General features: G+C 41.7%; 2 protein-coding genes across 7 annotated transcripts; one reads left to right on the top strand and one right to left on the bottom strand.

Moving 5' to 3' along the window:
- The first annotated feature begins 6,574 nt into the window (after positions 1–6,574).
- Positions 6,575–21,687, top strand: LOC139624944 (NACHT, LRR and PYD domains-containing protein 3-like). Of its 4 annotated transcripts, XM_071484382.1 has the most exons (12): positions 6,585–7,030; positions 7,703–7,819; positions 8,017–8,160; positions 8,422–8,541; positions 11,029–11,261; positions 11,436–13,224; positions 15,074–15,250; positions 16,672–16,845; positions 17,180–17,356; positions 18,132–18,305; positions 18,905–19,078; positions 19,976–21,687. In XM_071484382.1, the coding sequence occupies exons 3-12, from the start codon at positions 8,036–8,038 to the stop codon at positions 19,983–19,985; spliced, it is 3,153 nt and encodes a 1,050-aa protein (XP_071340483.1). In that variant the 5' UTR covers positions 6,585–7,030; positions 7,703–7,819; positions 8,017–8,035; the 3' UTR covers positions 19,986–21,687. The 4 variants fall into 4 exon arrangements, with proteins under 4 accessions (XP_071340484.1, XP_071340483.1, XP_071340486.1 ...); XM_071484383.1 differs by lacking the exon at positions 17,180–17,356 and having other exon boundaries at positions 6,575–7,030; XM_071484385.1 differs by lacking the exon at positions 11,029–11,261 and having other exon boundaries at positions 6,608–7,030; positions 12,148–13,224.
- A 9-nt stretch (positions 21,688–21,696) lies between these two features.
- Positions 21,697–27,151, bottom strand: LOC139624950 (B-cell receptor CD22-like). Of its 3 annotated transcripts, XM_071484421.1 has the most exons (10): positions 27,062–27,151; positions 25,083–25,127; positions 24,632–24,707; positions 23,880–24,263; positions 23,362–23,667; positions 22,992–23,252; positions 22,550–22,807; positions 22,372–22,450; positions 22,169–22,208; positions 21,697–21,926 (listed from the first exon to the last, which is right to left on the bottom strand). In XM_071484421.1, the coding sequence occupies exons 3-10, from the start codon at positions 24,693–24,695 to the stop codon at positions 21,699–21,701; spliced, it is 1,620 nt and encodes a 539-aa protein (XP_071340522.1). In that variant the 5' UTR covers positions 24,696–24,707; positions 25,083–25,127; positions 27,062–27,151; the 3' UTR covers positions 21,697–21,698. The 3 variants fall into 3 exon arrangements, with proteins under 3 accessions (XP_071340522.1, XP_071340524.1, XP_071340523.1); XM_071484423.1 differs by lacking the exon at positions 22,550–22,807; XM_071484422.1 differs by lacking the exons at positions 25,083–25,127; positions 27,062–27,151 and having other exon boundaries at positions 24,632–25,044.
- Positions 27,152–27,579: the final 428 nt, after the last annotated feature.

Below are 27,579 nucleotides of genomic sequence, written 5' to 3'. Positions count from 1 at the left end.
TTTAATTAACACAAGTGTGGACATCCATTTTAATTCTTGTTCATTTTAAATTCACAGTCTCCCCTTTATCATGAGTTTTTAGGATTTAATCACCAGTTAATTAAGTGTTTGCTAGTTAATTTAATAATCAGGTTGATTTGCTGCTTCCTGATTGAAAAAAAAAAAAAAAAAAAGGTGTTCTGCTTTTTCTTAGTGTCAACAAAACCTGTCTCCTGTGTATCCAAAGCACACACACACACTGTAGTTTGTATTTACTCATTCCCACACACACCGACCTGCTGCCCCAAATACTCACTACAACCCCAAATGTGCATTACTCCGCCACTGAAAATAGTCCCCAGCAAACCATTTCCTCTTGTTTATTTAAGTAAAAATTAAGAAATTACTGAACCTTTTTTAAAGATGAATTTATACAATTATATACAGTTATACTGAGACGGACTAACACGTTGTTGGTTTGGGTTTTGTTTACAATAAGAAAACAATAGAATAACACCAGCCTTGTCCTTTAAGACACATTCAGTTGATAGAGGCATTGATGATGTATCTGTATCTTTATTTGTGATTTTTAGATTTAAAAAATCTCTCTCTCTTGGTTGACTTTCTTTTATTTCTATCTTTTTCCCTCCTCTTCTTGTTATCATTTTCACCCGGTGCTGCCCCCTGGTGGTGGCCTCTGTCTGTCTCCCAGAGCGGGCTGACCGCAGACTGAGCAGGCAGCACTCGCAGCAGTCTCTCACCCACAGCCAGGCTCAGTCTGTCAGCTCGCTGACCTCTGACCTCTGGGACCGCAGCAGCACTGACACTCCTGGTATTTTTTTTTATTCAGTCACAGAGAGCAGGCTGAAGGCATGGACGCACACTGACTCACACATGACAGTTTCTTGTTTAACTTTTTCTGTGGTTTCCCTGATGTTTGAAGTCCTGTCTCTAATCCACAAATAAAACTGACTCCCTCACAGTCTCCCTGCAGGTCTGTGTGTGTGAAGAGCACCGAGTGTGGTCTAATGTGTTAAACTGTGTGGTCACAGCAGAGGAGGCTCCTCAGGTTCACACTACTGTACCAAACAGATGCAGGAAACACTTTTCAGACTGACTCATTCTCTCTCTCTGTCTGTCTGTGTGTTTGTGTGTCTCTCGCCCAGCTCCCGTCCTTCCAGGAGCGTACCATCAGGGCGTTCAGATGCAGCAGCAGCAGCAGTACCATGGCTACATGCACCAAACCAGCATGTCATCTGTCAGATCCGTCACCTCCCCATCGAACTCATCCACCATGGTACGCTGCCGTCCACACTGGTTGGTTGCTCAGTGAACTTGATGGAGAAGAGGGAGTCGGATCAGAGACGTATGCTGGTCCAAGCTGTGTTGTAAAAACAAAATGAACTGAAAGTCAGTCCTAGATTTCATTTAGAACCAGTGACCAGTTCAGGGAGATGCTGTCAACGTGTCAGGAGAAATCTGGGACCACAGGGTCACAGAAGACTGAGAAACACTGTCATGACATGAAGTCTAACCTCTGACTGTCTCTTTGTGTTGTTGGCAGCGTGTTTACCGGGCGCTGTACGACTACGCTGCTCAGGACCACGACGAGGTCTCGTTCAGGGATGGTGATGTCATCATTAACGCTCAGCCCATCGATGAGGGCTGGATGTACGGCACCGTGCAGAGAACCGGCAAGTCCGGCATGCTGCCGGCAAACTACGTGGAGTGTTGCAACTAAAGGAGGGAGGAAGGAGGTGGGAGAGGGAGTGGAGATGGAAGTCAGGCAGGGTTAACGTTTCAAGAAAAAAAGTAAAAAGTCAGACGTCGCTGATGGTCTTTGTATTTCAAGGTTGTTTGTTTCTTCTTCCTGTGGAAACAGGACAAAACCGTCAGTATCAAGTTCTGGTGTCAGTCATTGAGCATCAAAAAGACCAGAATCCAATGCAGCTACAGGACAAGCTTGTTTTCTAGAGTGTTATTGAAAGGCATTCTGGGAAACGTAGTCTGTTCTTCACCACAAACTAACTGCTGGAATACAGTGAACATCAGAGAGCGCTGACATCAGGAGGAGAGGGTGGAGGAGGAGGACGGAGGAAACGGGTGGAGGGATAAATCCAGCATGCTGTTGATAAGTTAGGTCACATTTTACAACTAGAGGAAGGAATGACAGGAGAAGGATGCATGAAGAGAGAAAGATTAGAAACAGCATCATTATTTACTACAACAGGAGGCGGGAAAAGAGTGCAGGCAAAAATCCTTCAGTTTCATAAGCAGAGGGAGGAGGAGGGAGATTTACCGACTGGTTCACCAGACTCAAGCAGAATATTCATAAAAAATGAATGATACAGTTCAAACCGTTTGGCTGTTCAGTCTGATGATCAGGCCATGAAGTTAAAAAGAACAAGTCTAGTGATATTTGATTTCTTCTTCTTGTCAATAAAAAATAAAAAGACAAAACCAACTAACAGAAATCATCTGTGTATCACAGTCTGATTCCTCTGAGCCTCAGAGCTCCACTGTTCAATAACTATTCAGACGCATCACTGTTGCCGTGGACGACAAGTTCCTTCATCACCATGAACACACACGCTGTAGTTTATTTACACTCAGTCCCACACACACCGTCCTGCTGACACAAATACCCACTATGACACCAAATGTGGATTAATCTGCCGCTGAAAATAGTCCCCAATAAATGCAGTTTCCTCCTGATAAAAACTAAAGTGAGCAGCTGTTTCAGGAAATGACTGAACCTTTTTTAATAATAAACACACTGAACAAAGATATAATACTTTATATATTATATTAAATATAATATATTTTATATATATTTTATATATTTTTTGCTTCCATTTTTCATTTCATTTCATTAACGTCGTCAGGAGGAACCAATGGGCTCAGAGCTGAAAGCCACAGACGGTTGAGAGACGACTAACACGCTGTTGGTTTTGTCTTTGTTTTTATCTGTTGACAATAAGAAAACCACAGAATATCACCAGATGTATTCTTTAAGGATGGTGGAGGAAAGGAAAGGAGCAGAGGAATGGGGAAGGAAAAATGTTTGGATCTGACTTCTGTCTTGAAGAGACGAGTTTGAGAACAGGGAGGAAAACTGGCTTTTCTTGGAGAACGATGCAACCAAAGGAAGGAAGGAGGATGGAGGGATGAGTGGAGGAAGTAAAGACAATAACAATTTAATAGATTCAAGGCTTAAAGATCTCTCAAGTTTAACTGTTTATTTATCCTGAGTTTTAATTCCTGTCCAGGTGAGTGTAGTTTAGTTTTTGACTTCTGATGAAAACTCCACAAAGACAGACAGGTCACATGGCACAGCTTCAGTCTGAAACAGCAGCACTAACCTCTGTGTTTGTGAAGGAATTAACTAACACACTGTGTCCTTCTGTTCCTCGCATCTTTTTTTATTATTAACTATAAATAAAAGTGTCATAATTTAACCGTCACCTCCAGCACACAGTACCAGCTGATGTGGACTGAAATCTGAACAGACTGTGTGAGGATGTCCGGCCTCCAGATTTCTGTACGTCGCAGACTATTTTGATACGTGGCTCCTGTTGTGTTTTGGAAAGACATATTTTACCTGTGTGTGTCCAGTAAGTTGTGTCTTTAGGGTCTGTTGTCTTGCTGTGTGGATTGCATCCTGCTCATGTACTGAATAAAAACTTCACTCAGCCGTGAGTTGTTGTTCCAGCTGGAGAGCATTTTGCATTTTGTGTGTTTGATTTCATGAATTCTAGATGCAATAGAATATAATTTACTGAGTATTCATATGTTAACTGTGCTGAGTTTGGAAGAGGCACTTGGTGTCATTTTATAAATCCTTTCCTTTTCTTGCATTTTTGGCTTCTATTGTCACCATTGTAAAGTTTTTGATTTAGCCTGTGTGTCTTCACAGATTATTATACATTTATTTACATTTTCTTTCAGATTATATCTCAGTTATGTTCTTTTGCCATATGATTATTAAAGTGTGTTACATATGGAAGAAATAAAAACATGATTTGTCAACAGCAATATGTTTCTTCTTCAGAAAGATAAAACTGGTGAACAGAATTCCTCCAAATAATCTTACATTTACATGAATCTCTTGAATTAATGCAAAATATTGTATAAATTATGTAAGGAGAATAAATAGATTTTTTATTTTATTTTTTAGAGTCTATACAATGCATTTGGAAAGTGTTCAGACCCCATCAATTTTTTGTCACATGTATACACTTACTCACCCCTCTATTACCTGACCTTACCTGTTTTTACAGTATATACACCTGGTACACCAGGCACCTAAAAATAACATACAGCAACAACATGCAACATGAAAGTCGAAAGAATTACAATATTTCACTGATAATAACTTTTGAAGTCTGATAAATTCGCTGTGATTTTTTGATCAGTTTTGCTGTTATTTTATTATGAACCTTACTGATGAAAATGAACCTTCAGGAGCATCGAAGGTTTTTCTGAAAATCAGTTTTGAAGCTCAAACTGACTCTTTCTTGAAGATTGTGCTAAATAAAGGCGATAAAATGAAGCCAACCCGAACTGCCTGGTATAAAAACAGTTTTGGTGTCTACAGCTGATCTGAGAACAGCTCCACTGTCCAGTCCACCATCATCCCTGTGTTCCTCTGGATCTGACAGAGCATCCTCAGTGTATCTGCACTGCTCTGCTGCTGCTCTGTCCTTCTCTGCAAACACACCGAGACTACTCCACTCCTTCTGCTCCACACTCCTCCACCTCCTCCACCTGGACTTTACTTTGTCTTTTTTATTCACTCAGATATTCTGAACCCAAACTGACTGCAGATCAGTTCTGTTTATGACCACATGTCTCTAGATCTGCACTAAATGCTCTGCAGACTGAACCTGTGTAGAATCAGGTGTTTTTACTGTTTATGTTGCAGCTCCACCCTGTGGAATGACGGAGTATTACAGGTCATTTCCACATGACGTTTCTGAACAATCTCCAAACCTAAACATCACTGTCCTCAGTGTGAGATGCTAATTCTGAGTTGGAATAGAGCCGGCAGGAGAGATTTGTTCCTTTATCTCAGCTGAATGGTTGTAAATGTTTCTCTGGTTTTCTTCACATTGTGAATGTAGAACCATTAGCCTGATCGGAAGAACACACCATGACACCTACATTCTCTCTAGGTTCGGAGAGATGGTTAATAGTTAGTCAAGCACGATACCATGAAGTTAACAGTCGACAGTTTATTGCCACAGGCAGGTGATATTCTGCAGTGCATGAAAATAAAAGATACAAAAAATAAAAGAATAGAGCTCTTTCCAAAGGTTGAAAGATAAGAAAATAAAATAATAAAGTTCAAAAGAAAATGTCCCCCCTTCTTTCAGTTCAGTTCTGTGTTTATGTGTGTTCAGTGTTGTGTTCATATGGTTTCTACCCGGGTAGATGTTTGTGTTATGTTCTTATCTGTATCACGAGTGAAGTGAGACGATGTCTGAAGTTCGGAGTGGATCCCACACTTGGCCAGACCGTGTACCGTTCCGTCGGAGTCGCTCGTCCTTTCTGGCTCGCCACCGAACCACCTCGGTTCAGGATCTGAATCAAGGCCTAATCCGGCAAAACAGAAAACCAGTCTACACACAGAGTGTAGAACGAATAATCATTACTCTCTATTCAAATCATGACATCTTTCTACTTTCACTTTTCACTCTATTTGAATGCAGGATATACAGCATCTAAAGCATGAAATGAGTCTGCACATGTTTACAGTACAGGATGAGTATTTTTACCATGACAATTACCTATCATGAACTTATATTTTAACATAAATGAACTTATTTATTTCAATAAAGCTCCATTTATATTTTTAAACAGCTCTATTAATCAATATTTATCTTTTTAACATCTCATTACATGAATCAAAATACACTTTTCTATCACGACTGGCATCATAACACGATCATGCATCATGTGCCGTCTCTGTCTCTCTCGTACAGTAGCTGCAATTTAGCTTAACCCGCTGCACCATTAGCGTTCGTTAGCGATCTTTTTACAGTTCACGATGATACGGCAGGCACCACGGTGGGTTTAAAACATTGGGAAAACATATCGGGGACTCGACTGGTTTTAAGAACGTACTTCAATGACAGGATATCAGGCTAATGTCAACAGCTAACCTTGAGCCCCGCAGCAGGTAGCGCTTTCCTTACCGGAGTTCTCTCAGAGGCTTAACGCGGTGAAACCGGCTCCTCTCTCGCTCACACGACTTTCCCTTAATAACAGAAGATTTATCGAGATACTGCTGAGGATTAATCATGAATTTACGTGGGTTTATCATGTTACAGACCCGGCTCCTCAGCTGGTTTACTGTGCGGGAGCTCTCGTTGCTCGGCTCAGACCCAGATCTCGAGCAGCGGTCATGGCACTAACTGCTGGCTGGAGCGCCACCGTGTGGTGAGCTGAGGAACTACACCCAACCACATAGACTGGTTTAGTAACTATGGGTTAAATAAATAATCCTGGTGCTCATCAGTTTGTCCTCAGTGCTGATGAACTGGTTTGACAGACTGAACCTGGTGATCGGTGACTGGACCAGAGTCCTTCAGCAGGATTCTAATCCAGTTTCCACCTCAGGAGCTTTCAGGTGTGGAACCTGCTGCAGCTGAGTTAGATTCAGTGTTGAAGTAAAACACCGAACCATCATCTTTGTTTCCCCTAGTTCACAGAAGCTCCACATTACAGCTGGGCAGCGTTTAGTTGCCCTGTAGCTTCAACAACAAGGAAGGAAGAGACAGAGAAGAACATGCAGCGTCTGATATCTCCTGAATCTGAGGAATGGTTGGAAATAACCTCCATTTTTCAGATTTGCATGTGGTTGTAATGCTTTTATTTTGTAACTGAAGTTTACTTTGAAAGGAACGCAGTCGGATGTGACGACCGTGACTCGACAGTAACAGGAAATGAAACGGAAACGAGCTCGCTGCGTTTTGTGTTAAATTAGACTATTATAATAAGACTGTGGGAGATGAATGGTTGATTTTTCTTCAGTCGAGGAGGAAACACGGTGAGTGTAATTATTTCATCTGTCTGTCAGTATTTTGAGCCACTTTTTTAAAGTTTTCGTTGTTGATAAAGGAATGTAACATTGGCTTTAACGGTCACTGTGGAGTTGGTATTTACTTCTCTTCTTTGTTTTGTTTTACTTTTCTGTCCATCAGCTCTTACGTTGGTTTAAGTTACAATGAAGTGAGGTGGTAATGTGTGTCAGACTGAGTTTAGACTGAGTTTAGACTGTCGGTTCGGTCTGAAGCTGCGTTAAAGTCCAGTTTAAAGTCCAGTCCAGTGTAAAGTCTAGTCCAGTTTAAAGTCCAGTCCGGTGTTTGGCTGCTAACGGTCACCGCTGACGTCATAACGGCTTTTTAAACTGCCAGTTTAAAATGTGACGGTTTGAAATCAGTTGTTAAGTTGAACACGTCCTTTGGTTTTCTGTTTATATTTTAATAAACTAGTATTAATTACTGTGCTGGGAACTATAATGTGGGTAATTAAACTGGTGCGTTTTATACTTTGTACTTTTTTTTTTTGTTTATTATCAAGTACGTGTGTAAAAAGCATGAGGTTCATTTTAAACGAGTTAAACTGGCTATAACAGTTATTATTGATTTAACTGGTTTAAAGCACGTTAGTTGTAATATCAACATAAACACTGATGGAATCACCATTTTAAACAACACAGGCTCGTGATTTCCTGCACATGCGGTCATGATGAAAGTGAAAGTGAAAGTGAAGCGGCTCAGAGTCCGACTCCATTTTAACCACGGAGCAGAAGTGGGAAACGTAAAACTGAGGCTGGGTGAGTGTTCATACATTATTATTTTACTGTCGAAGTCTGAGTCAGTGTTTTCCTTGTGGACTGTGAAGGGAAGAAGAATCAAAATGAACTCCTGTCCACACAGAGACTGGCAGAAAAGATTCAGAACTGTGAATGTGTGGGTGCGGCCTTTAAACAGAGCCGTCTTGTCTCAGTCCGTGTTTCTGGTTCCCCCTCAGACTGACTGAAGTCCTGAAGATGAGTGACTGTGTGGACGAGGAGGACGCAGACTCTCCAGGACCCAGCTGTCTGTCTGTGAGGAGTGACCGGTCCAGAGAACCCCCTCCAGTCTTCAGGGATGAACCTGGACCCTCAGACACAAAGTAATGGTGAACTGCTGCCACGCTGTAACAGTGTTGTAGTGCTATTTTTTAATAGATATAAATATATAAAGTATAAAATATATGCCGGGGGGGGGGGTTAGCCGCTGTCTCGTAACACCTGTGAGGTGCTCCTGTAAAAGTGTTGCAGCCTCCTATCAGTGATTGTGTGGGCTGTGCAGGTGATTTCACCCGTGTTGTACCCGATTGAGAGTTCCCAGAGAATTGATCAGTGATGTGATAGGAATATGTTTGTGTTTGCAGAGGTCAGACCCACAGACTGAGGGCAGACTCTCCAGGATCCAGCTGTCTGTCTATGAGGAGTGATCGGTCCAGAGAACCCCCTCCAGTCTTCACTAATGAACCTGGACCCTCAGACACAAAGTAAGAGATTGTTTCTACTGTAAACTGAGCTGAAGATGATTCAGTTATTGGACATATTTGAAGGAAACAGGGAGAAACCAGAGACCATATTCATAAAACTCTGTGTAGGTTCAAATCAAAACTCTGTACACACAAAGATTTATTCAGCAGAGCATTCTCATGTTCGTGTTTCATCAACCTCAGTCAGTGTGAAAGTTGGTGCACAAACATGAGTCTGATCGCCACATCCACAGTTTCCATAGATGGATTCAGACATGCCCATTATCAGCTGATTTCACATCAACACCTCTGTCTGCTCCACTGGTCTGTAGACCTGTCAATGAACAGAGGAGAAACACAGTGAAGGTTACGCTTTAATAATTTGCACGTCTGTGTCTTTAAATTGAAGTCATAGTAAAGATTAGTGTTAAAGAGTGCAGAGAAAGCAGCAGATACAGAGACACATTTATTATTAGAAATTCAAGAAATGAGCCTGAAATATGTTGATAAAAACAAGACATTTGAAAGAGCACAGTGCCGAATTAAAACAAATGACAACTTATACTGTTGTATGTGACTTTCTGAGATTCTAGACATTGTAGATTTAGTAGTTAGTAGTTTAGTAGACTGAAAAAGCAACATTTTTTAATTAAATAGCCAACTATAACACTGCAGTGACTACAGGGGTAAGGACTCAACAGCACAACACAGACAGGCAGAGTTCAGGGATTAAATCAGTTTCCTTGACAAAAAGGGTTCCATACACGGGAAGGCAGTCAGAAGGCAGGCAACAATTTCAGTTGGTAGTAGCAAAAACCAAAGTCCAGGAAGCAAGCAAATCATTAACTAGAAAGAACTAACACTGGGAATAAAAGCTGGAACGTTTGGCACATACAACCAAAACGAACTGGCTCAGAGGATATGGAGCACAGACATTAAATACACAAGAAAGGGGAATTCAATTCATTTCAATTTTATTTGTATAGCGCCAAATCATAATATACATTATCTCAAGGCACTTTACAGGGCAAGGTCAAGACCTTACTTTGTTTAAGAGAAAAACCCAACAGTTCCCACAAAGAGCAAGCGCTTGGCGACAGGGGGGAGGAAAAACTCCCTTTTAACAGGAAGAAACCTCCTACAGAACCCGGCTCAGGGTGGGGGGGGTCTGCCTCGACCGGTTGGGTTTAGGAGGAGATAAAAAAGGGGGGGTGGGGGGAGGAGAGAGGAGAAAAGAGAGAGAGAGAGACCAGGAACAGCTGTATAGGTAATGGTGTTATCAATAATAGTGACAGGTAACAGTGGTTAATAGTAAAGATGAGTAGTGGTGGATCTGGATCCTGCTGCTCCCGAGGCAGAGAGACCTGCAGAATGAGGACAGAGAGAGGGAGAGAGAGGAGAAGCACAAACTACGGGAGAGAAAAAAATACAAAGTTAATGGCATGAAGTCATCGAGAGAGAGAGAGAGAGAGAGACAGAAATAGAGAGAGAGCGCCCAGTGAATCATGGGAATCCCCCAGCAGTCTAGCTCTATAGCAGCATAACTAAGGGATGGGTCAGGACATACCCGAGCCAGCCCTAACTATAAGCTTTACTAAACAGGACAGTTTGAAGCCGGAAGACAAAGAGACGCTGGTAAAACCAATCAGGTCGGGGAAGACGATCACAGCAACAGGAAACACAAGGACAGGAAGTAAAGGACATGTGCATGACACAAAATACAACAGGAAAAAATGAAAATATGAAACAAGGAAAATATAACTATAAAACACAGAGTGCTGCATGACACTAACATGACAGAGAGCTGATCGGACTCAATACATAATCAAGATAATCAAGACATCTGTCCTGAGTGATCCGATCACATGTGGACCGCTCTAAGTTCAGGTGTAAATGCATGTAGGACACATATGAGATCCGAACTCTCAGAGGTGGTCTGGGCCGCATGTGGCTACATTCTTCTAGCAGTGTAAACGCAAATGTGTCCTGGCCACATTGAAGGACCGACTCCTCTGCTGATGTCCTCTGACACAGTCTAATTAGTCCCAACACAGTTTCACAAAGAACCAAAAATATTTCACTATTTCTAATAGATAAAACCTTATTTCACTGTAGAGCTGTGTGCAGGGCATTGATTTGCTCAAACCCTCATACTGCTCACTCTCTCACTCTCTCTCTCACTCACACTCTCACACACACAGAAGCACCAGCACCAACCTAACACCAACACCACATACCTGTTTATTTGTATATGAAGCAGGGAACTGAGATGCAATCGCCAGTGGTCACTGGAGACTCGTGTCATTTTAAGGCAGATGTGAACAGATGAACTTAGAGCTGACCAGTTGTGACTGGATCATTGAAGATGTATGTTAAAACCATGTCTGACCAGGGCCTCTGTCTCCTCTGGTGTCTGCCCTCAGTCTGGCTCATATTACTTAAGTCCCGCCCTCTTGAGGTTGACAACCAGTTAAAACACAAATAACAACCTGTGACATGTCTTCACAGAGAGAAGAGGAGTCATGTCTCCGAGGAGGAGCAGCTGTCCTGCTGTGCTCTGTGTCAGGACGTCCTGAAGGATCCAGTCTCTACCAGCTGTGGACACTGGTTCTGCAGACAGTGCTTCACCTCATACTGGGACCAGTCTGGTTCATCAGGAGACTCCTCCTGTCCCCAATGTGGACAAAGACCCAGAACCAGACCTGGACTGCAGACAGCCAGTCAGACCAGCACTGTACAAAGTGAGACTGAACATCTGTCTGCTGATGTCTTCATCTCTGAAAACAGGACCTGTTGTTTTAAACAGTGTCATTATTATATCATCATTGACATTTAAGATGATTAAAATAATGAAAATAATCATCAGATTCTCAGATTCTCTGATCTTCAGTCTGACATTGTCTCTTCTCTTGCAGCAGATAGTGGTCTGCAGGAGGTTTTAGATCAACATAAGATCAGTCTGAGGAGCAGATGTGAACATGTGACTGAAGGAACTGATGGAACAGGAAGTGGAACCCTCCTCAACAGGATCTACACTGAGCTCTACATCACAGAGGGACAGAGTGAAGAGGTTAATACCCAACATGAGGTGAGGCAGCTGGAGACAGCTTCCAAGATGAAGACCCTCCATGACGCTCCAATCAAGTGCCACGACATCTTTAAAGCCTTACCTGACCAACAGAGACACATCAGAGTGGTTCTGACCAACGGCGTCGCTGGCATTGGAAAAACCTTCTCAGTGCAGAAGTTCAGTCTGGACTGGGCAGAGGGCTCGGAGAACCAAGATGTCAGTCTGCTGGTTCTGCTTTCGTTCAGGGAGCTGAACCTGATCAGAGAGCAGCAGCACAGTCTTCTCAGGCTGCTCCATGTTTTCCATCCAACATTACAGAAGGTCACAGCAGAGCAGCTCGCTCTCTGTAAAGTTGTGTTCATCTTGGACGGCCTGGATGAAAGCAGACTTTCGCTGGATTTCACCAACAGGGAGGTTGTGTCTGATGTCACACAGACGTCATCAGTCAACCTGCTGCTGACAAACCTCATCCAGGGGAATCTGCTTCCCTCGGCTCTGGTCTGGATCACTTCCAGACCTGCAGCGGCCAATCAGATCCCTCCTACATGTGTTGACAGGGTAACAGAGGTACGAGGCTTCACTGACGCCCAGAAGGAGGAGTACTTCAGGAGGAGATCCAGTGATGAAGAGCTGTCCAACAGAATCATCTCACACATCAAGACGTCCAGGAGCCTCCACATCATGTGTCAAGTCCCAGTCTTCTGCTGGATCACTGCTACGGTTCTGGAGCACATGTTGACTACAGAGCAGAGAGGAGAGCTGCCCCAGACCCTGACTGACCTGTACTCACACTTCCTGCTGGTTCAGACAAAGAGGAAGAAGCTCAAGTATGATGAGGGACATGAGACGAGTCCACAGGAGCTGATGGAGACTGACAGGGAAGTTCTTCTGAAGCTGGGGAGGCTGGCGTTTGAACATCTGGAGAAAGGAAACATCATGTTCTACCAAGAAGACCTGGAGCAGTGTGGTCTGGATGTCACAGAGGCCTCGGTGTACTCAGGGCTCTGTACTGAGATCTTCAAAAGAGAGAGTGTGATCTTCCAGAAAACAGTCTACTGCTTTATTCATCTGAGTGTTCAGGAGTTTCTGGCTGCAGTCTACATGTTCCACTGTTACACCAACAGGAACACAGAGGTCCTGAAGAACTTCCTGGGAAAAGACTCCAAACATTCATCTTTGGATGTCTTCCTAAGAGGATCCATAGAGAAATCCCTTGAAAGTAAAAATGGTCACCTGGACCTGTTTGTTCGCTTCCTTCATGGCCTCTCTCTGGAGTCCAACCAGAGACTCTTAGGAGTTCTGCTGGGTCAGACAGAGAAAAGTCCAGAAACCATCCAGAGAACCATCAACAACCTGAAGGAGATGAAGACAAAAATCTCTCCTGACAGAAGCATCAACATCTTCCACTGTCTGATGGAGATGAACGACCACTCAGTCCATCAGGAGATCCAAGAGTTCCTGAAGTCAGAGACCAGATCAGAGAAGGAGCTCTCTGAGATCCACTGCTCAGCTCTGGCCTACATGCTGCAGATGTCAGAGGAGGTTCTGGATGAGTTGGACCTGGAGAAGTACAACACATCAGAGGAGGGACGAGGGAGACTGATCCCAGCTGTGAGGAACTGCAGGAAGGCTCGGTGAGTCCAGACGTGATCATTAACGTTATCAATCAGTGGTGATCAGTGGTTTAGTTCTTCAGATATACACAGAAATAAAATATTCTCATCATTCTTGGCTTTACATTTAAAAAGTTACAGGTCAGGTCAGTATCGGTCTGGTCAAATTTGAAAAGCAAAAAAAAATCTGGCAGTGCGGAGTAAACTTACCAGATTTCTGTTGCCCCTCATTTCTGTTGCAGTTTTGAGGATATATTAACTAGGTTGTTGATGTTTTCTGAAAAGTTCTTATAAGAGCTGCATCATTTTCCAAAGATTACTGGTGTCATAATGAGCATGGAAAAAAAAAACGCTCCACTTAAAGGGACTTTCACATTGTTTAATTCTCAACATTTAGCGTCAGCTGAACAGCAGCCTCTGTGGTAACAGGTAACGCTTGTGGGATAATGGTTAATGCTTTAAAACCAGTGTATCCGTTGGACAAGTAGAATCATGCTCAGTAATCTCAAAAGTCGTAATGATGATGTCACAAACGTCATACAGTCGTCCACTTTTAAAAATGCAATTCTATATGTCTTTAAACAATGGTACCATGTATTGGAATCATTGTTCATTGTCAGAATGTGTAATGATGATTGGCCCTATTTTTGGAATCAGACTTACTGGCCAAGTATGTTTGTGCATTCAAGGAATTTGACTGGTTAGCAGTGAATGTCCTGTGTTTTTTGTCCTGAGGTCAGATATATTAGCGCACAGCTCTTACAGTGAAATAAGGTTTTATCCATTTGAAAAAGTTAAATATTTTCTGTTTGGTAGGACTAAATAGACTGTAGCAGAGGACATCAGCTGAGTGGGTAGTCCTTCATTGTGGCCAGGACGCATTTGTGTTCAAACAGGTTAAAGAATGTGGCCACATGTGACCCAGACCACCTCCAAATGTGGTCTCAAATGTGTCCTCATGGTGTCTTGGGTGCGTTCACACCTGAAGTCTGCTGTCCACTTATGATCAGATCACCCGAGATGGATGTCAAGGCCAGGTCTGAGCAGGGCGTATGAGTCATTAGTCATTATTGTGAAGCGATTAGTTTTATTTCAGCACCGTTACAATAGCACCTGAAAGTGGTAGGTAGCGGAGAGAGATCATCTTTCCCAACTGTAATTGATCACTGAGTTGAACTCATCAGCATGCAAGAACCAAGGGTGTAAGGACCCTATTGTAATTCGTTAATCAGATTTTTATTCTGCACTGGAAAATAAATGGTCTTTTTGAAGCCTAAACATGGTAAATGCAACATGCTTTGATAAGCGTTTGGACCTGAAGATGTCTAATGTAACTATTCAGTTATAGTCATAGTGCTACCTCATGGCGACAGGAAATTCCATCTACTGGAAACAGGATGTGACCCTTGATTGACAATCATTGATTTACATAACATTTTGATGGTCTGGTTTACATGTGATATACAAGAACGTAATGCATGCTGGGTGTGTCGAGTGGCCTCCTGGCAGTGGCCCCAAGGTATGTGACAGGGTGAGGGCCCACATAACGCTGCCTGCAGCTTCAATTAGAAATGTTTTCCTTAATGAAATGGCTTCATTCTGATTCTGTGGATTAAATCACACTTACAGACCGTGGACTGAAAGCCTAAATGTAACACCAGTTTCCCTCCCTTCAACTGTAAGATTAAATCAAAACAAAGATTCCTATTAAAACTCTGTGGTTTGAGAGAGTGATGACAATTATTGTTTCATGTCAAACAATAAAATCAAATTAGTTGGTCAATAGATGTCACTCTGTTTTGTCATTGATGGTTTTATTACAGATTGTCTCTTTTTCTAATAACAGATTTCATATTTTCTCTAATCACAGACTTTCCGGCTGTCGACTCTCAGAGACTCACTGTGAAGTTGTGGCCTTAGCTCTGAAGTCCAACCCCTCCCACCTGAGAGAGCTGGACCTGACAGGAAATAAAGATCTGAAGGATCCAGGAGTGAAGCAGCTTTCTGCTGCACTGGAGAGTCCAAACTGTAGACTGGAGACTCTGAGGTCAGTTCACTGACTGCAGCTGTTGTAGTTGTTTTGTATTTATCCAGTTCAAGTCCTTGACTGAAGGACCAGGAAAGGATGCATAACCACTCCCTAAAAGTTCAACAGAGTTCCTGACAGGATATGAATGACAGTTCATAAGAGAACCACAAGAGCAGCAGAGCCACACCACACAGTATCCCTGACAACATTTGTCAGTTTAGCATAATGACCAAAAACTGAGCAGCACAAAGGAAAAACTATGAACTGCAAACCAAAAATTTAGAAATGCAAACCAAAAGACAGGAAACACAGGCCTGGGTTTTAGATGCAAGATACATTTCTTTGCATTTCATGTTGTAGCTCTCATATCTTGGCATTAAAGTAACTGGGTTGTAGTTAATGTTTGCGAGTATACAAGTATAAAATTTATCTATATAATAAATCTGAAGAAATTTCCACTTTTTTTAGGAAATGTTCTGTTTTTTCAAATGACTGAGCAGTTGGTTCATACATAACTGAAGGGTTCTGTAGATGATCATCACTGCCACTAGATGTTGCACTAGACCACCAGCATCTCAGACCAAAACAAACACTTCCTTGACTACACCTCTGACCTCCATTCGGCCACAACCCCCCCTTCTCTCCCTTTACGTTCTGTCAGCAAGGTGTTATGGAGCCCTGTAAAAACTGTCATGAAACACACAGCAAGAAGCTCAACTGAATAAAGTTACCCTGTGTACACGAGAGCCAACAAAAAAACAATCTAACCACAACCAACAGTTCACGCTAGCATTGTCTTGACATGCTCCACAGCTACGCTGACAGTTCACTAGCTAGCGATAGCAACATTTGCCAAACAAATTCAAAATAAGGATAACAGCAAGTCAGCTAACGTTATCATGCTACTGTATGTAATGAAAACAGATATATAACATTCTGTAGCTTACACAAGTTACTGACTCATGGAGGAGAAGAAAACCAGTTCTTAGTCAAGCTTGAGCCTTTAGCAGCTCTTAGGGCTCTGTGTAAATATTCACAGGAAGACCTATATACATTCACTGCAGTTCAGTATGTGAAATACAGGAAAACAGACTTGAAGAGTAAAATATTTATGGATGTATAGTAGGAGTACAACACAAGCTGAAAGTTATTGAATAATGAACATGATTTTAGTCAAACATGTCTGATTTATTCTATATTTACAGACTTGACTGAGGTCAGCAGCATGTTATGAATCTGTGTTGACATGAATCGATGTATAAAAGTTGTGCTGACATTTGGATGATGTGTGGAGAAGGCTGATATTATGAGCATCCACAATAACAGAAGAACAAAGTCACTGTACTCATTTTAGAGAAAAGCACATTAATTAGGAAATAACGATTATCTGATATCTGATAATAAATGATTTTTAACTATTTGATTTATTCTTTATTCAGGTTGAGTTGGTGCAGGTTGTCAGCGATCAGCTGTTCTTCTCTGGCCTCAGCTCTGAAGTCCAACCCCTCCCATCTGAGAGAACTGGACCTGAGTAGAAACAAGATGCAGGATTCAGGAGTGAGGGAGCTGTGTGGTTTTCTGCAGAGTCCAGACTGTAGACTGGAGACTCTGAGGTCAGACTCCATGTTTTAGTTCCATGCTGAGGTTGATATGATGTGAAATTTGCTGCCCACATCTCTGATTAGTTCAGTGATTCAAAAACAGCTGATGTTGTGATAATTGATATATTCTCCACCAGTTTGAGGAACAATCAATCAATCAGTGGTTTGTAGGCAGGATCAAGAATGGAGACATCATCTTCCCAGATGACTAATTAGCTACTAACTCTATTTTATAATGTTTTAACCTGCGTCCTGTTGGGAGGTGTTTGGAGTTTCCATTTTCTATCTTCCAAGACTGGTATGGAGACCTCTGTGTTATACCTTACATGTTTTATCCTTTATTCAGATTGCAGTTCTGCAGTTTGTCAAAGAACAGCTGTGCTCCTCTGGCCTCAGTTCTGAAGTCCAACCCCTCCCATCTGAGAGAACTGGACCTGAGTGACAACAACAACCTGCAGGATTCAGGAGTGAAGGAGCTGTGTGGTTTTCTGCAGAGTCCAGACTGTAGACTGGAGACTCTGGGGTCAGTTCACTGTCTGTTACTGTTGTAGATCTTATATCTTAAATCCACAACTGAACCTAATTTGTCTTTATACATAACTTGAATCCATTCATTTTGATTTAATTAATTACAGTTTAAATTGTCTTGATTACATATTTCCAGTTTATCTTCTCTAAGACTAAGAATTATTTCTTCAGTTTCAGTTCATTTCAGTCAGTTGTCATGAATAATCACTGTTCACTTCAATTAATCCTTCAGAACTCGCAAACTCGTGTTTCTCACAGTCACAAAGAAATGTTACAATACCACAGAAACTTGGTAGTGTTTTGCATGTGTTGTTAAAGTTAATGACTGAAACTCTCTCACCCTGAATTCTTTGTACAGACCTGTCTGTCTTTGAGCTGCTTAGATAAGTTTGAGGTGTTTACTCCTTTCATTCGAAATGCTCTGTGACACCATTTGCATATTGGCTTTGCATACTGATAGTCTATAACTTGTCCCTGTAGAGTCATTAAACTGCCGTCATCACTCCTTGAAGAATCACATCTCTAGTACCTACGACATCTACAGTACTGTAGGAAAACAAGTACCATCACATTTTCAGGAGTCCACCTGGTACTGAAGTATGGGATCTTGTCACATTCTTATGTTTGATGACGTTTGGATGATGTCTGTAGAAGGCTGACATTATGATGATCCACAGTCATTCTACTCATTTTAGAAAAAAGATCATTGATTAGGACGATATCTGTTTGATTAAAAATGATTTTATCTACATGATGTATTCTTTATACAGATTGAGGTCCTGCAGTTTGTCAGAGATCAGCTGTTCTTCTCTGGCCTCAGCTCTGAAGTCCAACCCCTCCCATCTGAGAGAACTGGAGCTGAGCTACAACAAGCTGCAGGATTCAGGAGTGAAGGATCTGTGTGGATTTCTGGGGAGTCCAGACTGTAGACTGGAGACTCTGAGGTCAGTGAGAGAAGCCCTGTTAGAGAAACGGCCAATCAGAGGTTTGTAGGGAGCATCAGGAATGGGGACATCATCATCCCACATAAAAAGTTCACTACTAACTACATCTGATATTCTGTTGCCTGAAAAAAAGTGACAGAAAAATCTCCAGAGATGGTGACAGTGTGGATGAGATGTTTGCAGCTGAACAGGTTGTTGTAAGTTGAGTTACAGAAATAACAGTAATAACAAAAACACTTTCAATTTATCAGACAATAACAAATATATAATCAGTAGCTGATGGTTCCAACATATTTATAAGGCTCTGTGTTGTCCGTACTGACTGAATTATGCAAACCCAGTATGTCATAACAACATCTGTATCTGTTTGTTTCAACAAGTTAAATAAGTTTTACTGCATTTAACTCAATGACTCAGTTGACAGAATGACAGACAGCTGTTTGTCACTGTTTGTATTTGATGGTTTTTAACCTGCTTCCTGTTGGTTCAGGTGTTTGAGTTTCCATTTTCTGAACTTCTACTTTCTAAACCTTCAGCTCTGAACAATTGATGAAACATTGAACTTTGTCTTCTAAACTTACGTTTTATTCTTTACTCAGGTTGAGTTGGTGCAGTTTGTCAGAGATCAGCTGTTCTTCTCTGGTCTCAGCTCTGAAGTCCAACCCCTCCCATCTGAGAAAACTGGAGCTGAGCAACAACAACCTGCAGGATTCAGATGTGAAGGATCTGTGTGACCTTGTGAAGAGTCCAGACTGTAGACTGGAGACTCTGAGGTCAGTAGAGAGTTGGAGGCAGTCCATGATGCTTTCAGCAGTGTTGTACTACATTTCTGTTTCCTGTAAACCTCCAGCCTCCTCAGTGGAGCTGTGAGAGGAGAACAGTGACAGGCTTCAGGATGTGAGAGAGAGAGAGAGAGAGAGAGAGAGAGAGAGAGAGAGATCAGCCAATCAGATCAGAAGCTTGTTGTGATTATGTGTCTGAGTTGATGTGAAGACGACTTGTTGTTGTCGTTGTGTTCATGTGTACAGGAAATAAAGCTGATTACAGCTGACAGCCTCAGATACAGAGACACTGGTCCTCATTCATCAAACTGTCCAACCAACAAATCTGATCTGAGACTGTTTGTTTTCTCATTTCAACACTCAAGAATTGATCAGTTTCATCTTCGTCACAGATCTGAGATCAGTGTCTTTATTTTGTGACCATGTGGTCTTTCTACAGACCAGGAGCTCTGCTGAAGTCCAGTCATCACATCTGTATCTGTCCACCTGTCAGATATTCTCAGTGACAGCCTCCATGTTGATTTGTCAGCTGATGTTTCAGAGTCAGATCAGATGTTCATCAACACACAGACTCTTTGTTTCAATGTAACAACAGTGAGTCCATCGCTGAAGTGTTGCTGCAGTAATGAAGCTTCATGACTCTCAGTTTATTTCCATGTGGACTGAGTAAAAGTCTCTGCAGGTCTGTGAGCTTCCAGCTCAGTGTGTTGACTCCAACACGTTAACACGAGAGCTGAGAGGAAGCAGCTGCTGCACATCTGGTCTGAACAGGACTGAAGTCCCTGCTGCTCTTTATCCTGATGTGCTGCATCACTGACTGACAGCTGCTGAAGAGTCTCTGTGAACACTGATCCATCACCTCTCATCTTCTTCTTCTTCTCTGCACAGATGGAAGTGATGATCTTTCTAAAGCTGAGAGGATCAGCTGTGTCCTGATGACCCAGATGTTGCAGCAGCAGCTTGTGTGTAGAGAGGCTCTGACTGGTCCATGTTACTGGGAGGTGGAGAGGAGAGGAGAGCTTCATCCAGCAGTGACTGACAGAGGAACCAGAAGAGGTGGAGATGACTCTCAGTGCTGCATCTGAACTGATCTGAGGACAGCTCCACTGTCCAGTCCACCATCATCCCTGTGTTCCTCTGGATCTGACAGAGCATCCTCAGTGTATCTGCACTGCTCTGCTGCTGCTCTGTCCTTCTCTGCAAACACACCGAGACTACTCCACTCCTTCTGCTCCACACTCCTCCACCTCCTCCACCTGGACTTTACTTTGTCTTTTTTATTCACTCAGATATTCTGAACCCAAACTGACTGCAGATCAGTTCTGTTTATGACCACATGTCTCTAGATCTGCACTAAATGCTCTGCAGACTGAACCTGTGTAGAATCAGTTGTTTTTACTGTTTATGTTGCAGCTCCACCCTGTGGAATGACGGAGTATTACAGGTCATTTCCACATGACGTTTCTGAACAATCTCCAAACCTTAACATCACTGTCCTCAGTGCTGATAAACTGGTTTAACAGACTGAATCTGTTGATCAATGGCTGAATCAGAGTCCTTCAAAATAAATAAAGTATTTCCGGTGTTTTTATACCAAGAAGTTGATCAAAGCTGCAGAAAAGGTGAAACTGGTCTGTTCATATAACTGAGGCCATTTTCCTCCTGAAACACAAAGTCCAGTCTGCCTGGTTAAAACAAAGTTAAAGGAAGCAGCAGTTTGACCAAAGAAGAAACATGAGTGAAGATGGAAATGACTGAACTACCTTCCTGTTGTTAACTGAACTGCTTCAGTGTGTGAGTTCACCCACAACTCTCAGCAGTTGATTCATTTTATTTATTCATTTTTGACATTTTAACAAAAGCAAAATGGATGAATTAGACAGAGAGGAACATGGTCACAGATCTAAAGACCTGAGGTTTGTATTTAAAGGTTAAATCTGATCCACACTACATAAAAACAAGACTAATGTATTATAAAATAAAATATTTTAATTTTGAAAGTGATTTAAAATAATGTACATATAATCTGATAGTTCACTTTTGATGTACATGCAGACATGATTCTGTCACTAACTAGTTCTCTAGCAGCTGTGTGAGGTCAGCACATAAATATGAACATGTTGATAACTGACATTAAACGCTGCAGGATGTGGAGGTTTTCATTGAACTGTTGCCAGTGAACACATCATTTTCCTGTTCAGACTCCAACTGATTAAAAAAGCTAAAAATGAAGGCACATTTAACCTTAATTTTATTCAGGTGTAACATTTTCAAATCCAGAACCAATGTATTTATCTTCAATTTACATTAACAACTCCTTATCAACATTAAAAGCATTTAAAATTCATTCAAAAACATGATCTTGTACTTAAAAATATCCAGCACTGTAAATGTGTGTGCAGACACGTCTGGCATCATGTAGACTGGGGCCCTGTTCAGAGCTACATGAAAAAAAGCTGTTTGATATGAACATGTTGATAACTGACACAAAAAAGGAAGTGGACAAAATTACATTCTCATGTGTTGACTCAAAACAATGGTCATACAAAGATACTGTATATGTAAATTTCTCATTTAACATGAATTCTATTCAGATGTGACCTTTGTCTGGTCATTTCTTCTTCACTTGAGCGTAGAGATCCTCTGGGCCGTCAGCAGTCTGTATGGAGCTGTTTGCTCTCTTGGACACTTTGACCTGTGCGTACACCACGTCCTGCTGCTGTCCACTGTCCTGCAGGGAGGCGGAGGACAGTTCAGGTCTCAGCTGGGAGAAGTTGATCTCTCCATAATGGATGTTTTCTTCATCCGTGTCCCTGGTTAACTCTTCTCCTGTCTGACTCTATAAAAGATCAAGAGGAAATGTTGTGAGGTGAACCTTCAGTTGGATCCTCCTCATTCAACAATTACAGACCCATCAGGATGCAAACTCCATCACAGCACAGAGACTGCTCTGATGAAGGTATTATAGTAAATAACAGTGTGAACAGTGAGTCAGGGAGACAACACAGCCCATGTGAACAGGAGGAGAACATTCAAAACACACAATGCATTACTGTACAGGGACGTTTAGTGTTTTCCCACCTGAGTCTGTTGTGTAGTTGGATGTTTGGACTTTAAATAGCTGGAAGACACAAGAGGCTGTTAGATTAATCCCACTGAGTTCAGGTGAAATATACAAAGTGCCAGTAAAGTGTCAAGACTGATGGGGAGCAGTTATTATTGGATGTGCAGGTAAAATGTGAGTGTCAGTAACTGAGTCATCTGCTTTGATTTGTGATACTCACCAAACACAGACAATCAAGCAGATGAGAACGAGGATCCCAGAGATTCCTCCAAGAACGGGCCCCCATTGTAGAGGTTCTCCTGATGAAGTTACTGTAACAGAGAACAAGTAAGATGTACAGCAACAGAGAAGATTCACATGAGTGGATTCAGTAAAATAACTGTACCGACGACCTTTACCATTAACAGACAGGTGGATCTCTGGTGACGTCTGATTACCAACATCATTGGTGGCCACACAGTAATAAACTCCTTCATCTGTGGCCCTGAAACTGTAAAAGTCTCCTTCAAACACTTTCATGGCTCCATCTGTGGTCTTGGTGAACCAGGTGAATCTGACTGGAGGCTTGGCTCTGCTGGAGCAGGTCAGCTTCACCCAGCTACCTGCTGACACCAAACCTGAGGGACTGATGGATGCTGAGGTGTTTTTGGGGGCATCTGGAACAAAGATGTGAGAGAGAAGAGGAGCTTCAGGCCCTACATGAAATCTGTGAGAGGAATGAATCTTCATGTTCTGACAGGATCCAACAACAAACTCTGGTCTTACATGAAACACTGAGAGTCAGTTTATCTTCTTCTCTTTACTTTTCAAAGCTCACAGTGGATTCAGTTCAGTATTTACCTTGAACAGACAGGTGGATCTCTGATGACGTCTGATTACCAACATCATTGGTGGCCACACAGTAATAAACTCCTTCATCTGTGGCCCTGAAACTGTAAAAGTCTCCTTCAGATAAAATCATGGCTCCATCTGTGGTCTTGTTGAACCAGGTGAAGCGACTGACTGGAGGCTTGGCTCTGCTGGAGCAGGTCAGCTTCACCCAGCTACCTGCTGACACCAAACCTGAGGGACTGATGGATGCTGAGGTGTTTTTGGGGGCATCTGGAACAAAGATGTGAGAGAGAAGAGGAGCTTCAGGCCCTACATGAAATCTATGAGAGGAATGAATCTTCATGTTCTGACAGGATCCAACAACAAACTCTGGTCTTACATGAAACACTGAGAGTCAGTGTATCCTCTGCTGTCTTGGCATCTCTTCCTCCATCCACAGGATACCTGGCAGAGCAGGTGATGCTGGATCCATCATGTCTGTCTGTCAGAGTGATGGTCTCCTGGATTTTAGTTGTAAAGGTTCCATCTGTGTTCTCCTCTATTTTGTTGTGAGGGTCTTGTTGGAGGTTCCAGGTGAGTTTAGGAGGGGAGTGTGGACAGGGAGTGGGAGCTGAGCAGGTTATAGTCACAGACTCCGCCTCCTTCAGATCACCTGAGATCTGAATCCTGGGGCTCGGAGGAGAATCTGTGGTGAAAAGTCAAACACGTGTTTTACAGTGAAGAAAGAGTCGACTGATGTTTTCAGTCACTGAGGAGAAACATGAAGGAGTCCAAATATTTCTACACGAACGTGAAACGTCCCTTTATCAAGAGTTAAAGACAAAGTTAGGCATGTCCTGATTTCACTGTTTATTCTAAACTATGAAGTTTACACTTAAAATAACAAAATTTTCTTACCTTTAACTGTTATATGAAGAGGATCACAAGAAGCTGTTGCCTTGAATCCTTTGGTCTCAATTCTGAAGAAGTACTTCTCTGTGTACTGTGTGATTAAACTAGAAAATAGAGTGGTGCAGTTTTTCTGTTTCAGGTTTCCAGTAATTTTCATTGGATATTTGTTGTCTGTCCTGCTACTGTTGAAAATCACATTTTCTGGGTTGATGCCAAATCTGGGATCATTTTTAATCCACACTCCGATGATTTCTCCTCTGTTGTCAAACTGTTGTTCATGTTTAGTTCTGAAGTTACATGGGATTTGCAAACAAGATCCAGTCAGTGCTTCCATCTCCTGTGGTGCAGTGATGAAGAGGCCTGATTCTTCAGAACAAGCAGCCAAAGCACCTGTGAACCCAGTTTCATAATTAACACGTGATTAACATAATGTGGAAAAAGCTCCATGAGGAGAAAGACACAACATACTTCAGCAGTTTGTTGATAATAATCTGTTTTGTAATGGTTCATTTTTATTGGTGAACAACAAGCAGTTAATATCGTCCCCTGAACCCCCACAAGTCCAACCCCAGTGATGACCAAGGCTCCTATACCCACCAGAACATCTGCAGATAATTAGGTCAATATTGTCTCAGAGAAACAAGAAGTCAGCCAGAAAAACAGATCACAATATTCACTTCAGTTCAGAGCTTTGAAGTTCAGACTGTCAATGATTCAAGTGATGTCTCCAAATAAAAGAGACGGAACAAACAGCTCACCTGACAGGAAGAAGACGCTCAGTAACACGGTGGCTGTCACCATATTCACAGACAGGACCACCATCAGACTCCTCACCTGGATTTACAGACACAATAATGCAGTGATTTTACCAAACATTCAAGTTCTTCAGCTCAGTTTCTTCTTCACGTGTTCACATTCACAGCAGGACCTGTACAACCACACTTCACTGTGTTGTAAGTATATTATCAACAACATGTGCAGAGCTGCACCGTCAAACATCAGATTTAATGTCACTGCTGAATGATTCCACAGACCAGGAGCTAAAGTTACCAAACCTCTCGTTTCATCAGTGTCTTTCTGCTAAACCAAACTCCAGCAGATAAAACATCACATCATGTGTTTTTCAGTGCAGTTCATGAAAAGTTACAACAGAATCAAACTCTGTGTGTTAACAAGACAAAAAGTTAAACCCATGAAAATGTTTCTCACCAAACGAGCTCACATCAAAGAAGAAGCAGTGATGAGATTGTTGACCTGAGGAGAGAATGAGTCAGTTGATGAATTTGAACTAATTACTCAACTTCCCTGTGTAGTTATTGCAGCTGAAAACCAAGTCCACTTCCTGTGATACAAGACTACAGAGCAGGTCCAGTTGTTTTTTATAGAACAGAACAACAAGTTCACACTTTTGCTTCTCATAGACTGTAAATAGTTTTGGTCACATGACTCCCTGTAAACCTAAACCCTTCATACAGTGATCTGCACATCCACACATGTTCAGAGGAGGGAGCTGTGGGTGCTTGAACACCTGAGATTTTGCCCCCTGATGTCCAAACTGCCCTTGTGCCACAGTGTGTTTCCGCTGACCTTTACCTGAACCTGCCCTCACCCTAACCCCACCCTCCAAGGGGGAAGCAACAGCAAACACAACTGGGGAAACAGACTTGGACAGAACTCCCTTTGTCAAGGTCATAGACTGTGTATAAAAAGTCGTGTTTTTATTTGAATCATTTACAGTTAATGATCATTCATTTATGAATAAAATGACCTGGCTGCTGTAGGTTAGTTTACATCACATTGTGACCTTTGCCCTGAGGTCATCATGAGACAATTCACTCTTTAAAGCGGGAACTTCAGCTGCCGGTAAGTGGGTTCACAGCTGGTTAATGTGTGCTTTGTTTTTTTTAACCAGATGATGTTCATTAGGTTTGTGTGTATTTGTAGAGATGGGCGGACGAAGCCTTGAGAAACTGTTGAACCTTCTTCCTGATTGTGCCGAAAAAGATCCGAAGCTTGGAAGCATCGAACACAGTGACATCTGGTGGTTATCAGACATTATAGCAGCCATGACCTCAGGACTGGAGAGAGAATACACCTTGATTTCTGTTTCAATACCACCGCAATTCAGTTCATCAAAAAATAGCCTAAAACAACTGTTATGAGTTCGTTTTGATGATCTGATAATAATCATTTACACATTGTCCTTAAGATGAGTCGCCATCTTAAGGACATCCAGGCTGTCTGATATACACATTGTCTATTTATCCATATTTTTATTGATCTATTTCTTTGTGTCTTTATTTGTTGTGTAGGCTAGGCTAACGCAGCAGTTATTCAGCATGTTAAAGTCTGATTGAAGACAGGTTTCTGTAATTCATCAGGTTATGTTGTTGAATGATTTTAAATCTTGTTCAATGTGCTCCTGTTGAACTTTGAGCATCGGCCCCTATAAAGGTCTCTGCATGTCCTGTTTATATGTTACAGAAACCCCAATAACAGTAATTAATGACGATGATATAATAATCAGAATGATATATTAAAATATTAGAATAATATGAAAAGATTCTTGTCATGTCACAGTCTTTTTGTTGACTTGTGCACTAATGTGAGGAAATGTCTTTCTTCACTTCACAGGATTTTATTTGTGTTATTATCACTAAATAAAAGACATAATGAGTTGATGTAAAATACGTTTTCACAGAGCCAGCAGTGGGCTGAGTGCACACACACACACACACACACACACACACACACACACACACACACTGTTGATTGACATATACAGTAGATATTCAATGCAACATAAATATTAGAAGAAGTGATACATTTCTACTTTTTGTTTCTGTCTGATTTTCTCTTTTAAAATAAATGATAAATGTGCACAAACAGGAAGTCAGTGAAGATCACAGCTCAGATGAGCAGCTGCTCTTGATTGCAACACATTTTAAGAGTTTATTTATGTCATATTTCTTCACTATTAGAGCAACATCTTTACCGAGATGACATCACTCATGAGAAAACAGACAACACAAGTGAATATCACAGTGTGGCCGTATTTCTACAATGATCCCTATCTAACACATATAAAGACATTTGTCTTTCAATTTGTTCTGTCATGAAAAGAGAGAATTTTTCTGTTGTTTGTCATTTGACCCTGAACTTTAGGATTGTAGCAGACATCAACTTACATTAGAGTCAGTGTTTTCCAGCGGCTCCTCGATGCAGCTGTGCTGTCTGATCAGGTGTCTGGTCACAGTTCAGCAGAACACACAGGTCTGTGAACTCATGCAGACTATGAGAAGGAACGAACATAAAAACATCACTTCTCACGCTGTCTTCCTGGAAATGGTGAAGGAAGTTGTAATTCACACATTTGAGACTGTGAAGACACAGAATTTGAATACCAAAAGTTCCCTCAACTTTCTAGACTCTGTACCCAAAATAAAATGACACAGAAAAGAAACATCAAGGCTTAGTGCTGCACAATTAATCAAAATGTAATTTGAATCACAATATGGCTAAGTGCTGCTTAATATATAATAATTATAATAATATCCTTTGGATGAAGGAAAAATGTGTGAAAAAAAACTAATGAGAAACAATTCAAATTCAAAATGTGTGAAACCCGCCCTGCACTGTGAGCACGTGAGCAGAGATACTCCTGGGGTCCTGACTGTTCCCTGTTCAGAGCTGCATGAAAGATACT

The sequence above is a fragment of the Trachinotus anak genome, unplaced genomic scaffold (assembly GCF_046630095.1).
Source record: "Trachinotus anak isolate AG129_WGS33_773 ecotype Australia unplaced genomic scaffold, CSIRO_AGI_Tana_v1 ptg000009l, whole genome shotgun sequence".
NCBI lineage: Eukaryota > Metazoa > Chordata > Actinopteri > Carangiformes > Carangidae > Trachinotus > Trachinotus anak.
This window is presented reverse-complemented; position numbering and strand designations above follow the sequence as displayed.

Bases quoted from the DNA above. Each gene is read 5' to 3' on its own strand.
- LOC139624950 (XM_071484421.1), bottom strand. From the start codon at position 24,695: ATGGTGGTCCTGTCTGTGAATATGGTGACAGCCACCGTGTTACTGAGC. The intron at 24,264-24,631 runs GTGAGCTGTTTG...CTGGGTTCACAG, and splicing joins GAGCGTCTTCTTCCTGTCAG to GTGCTTTGGCTGCTTGTTCT. The intron at 23,668-23,879 runs GTAAGAAAATTT...TTTTCACCACAG, and splicing joins TCTTCATATAACAGTTAAAG to ATTCTCCTCCGAGCCCCAGG.
- LOC139624944 (XM_071484382.1), top strand. From the start codon at position 8,036: ATGAGTGACTGTGTGGACGAGGAGGACGCAGACTCTCCAGGACCCAGC. The intron at 8,542-11,028 runs GTAAGAGATTGT...ATGTCTTCACAG, and splicing joins CCTGGACCCTCAGACACAAA to AGAGAAGAGGAGTCATGTCT. The intron at 18,306-18,904 runs GTCAGTGAGAGA...TTCTTTACTCAG, and splicing joins TGTAGACTGGAGACTCTGAG to GTTGAGTTGGTGCAGTTTGT.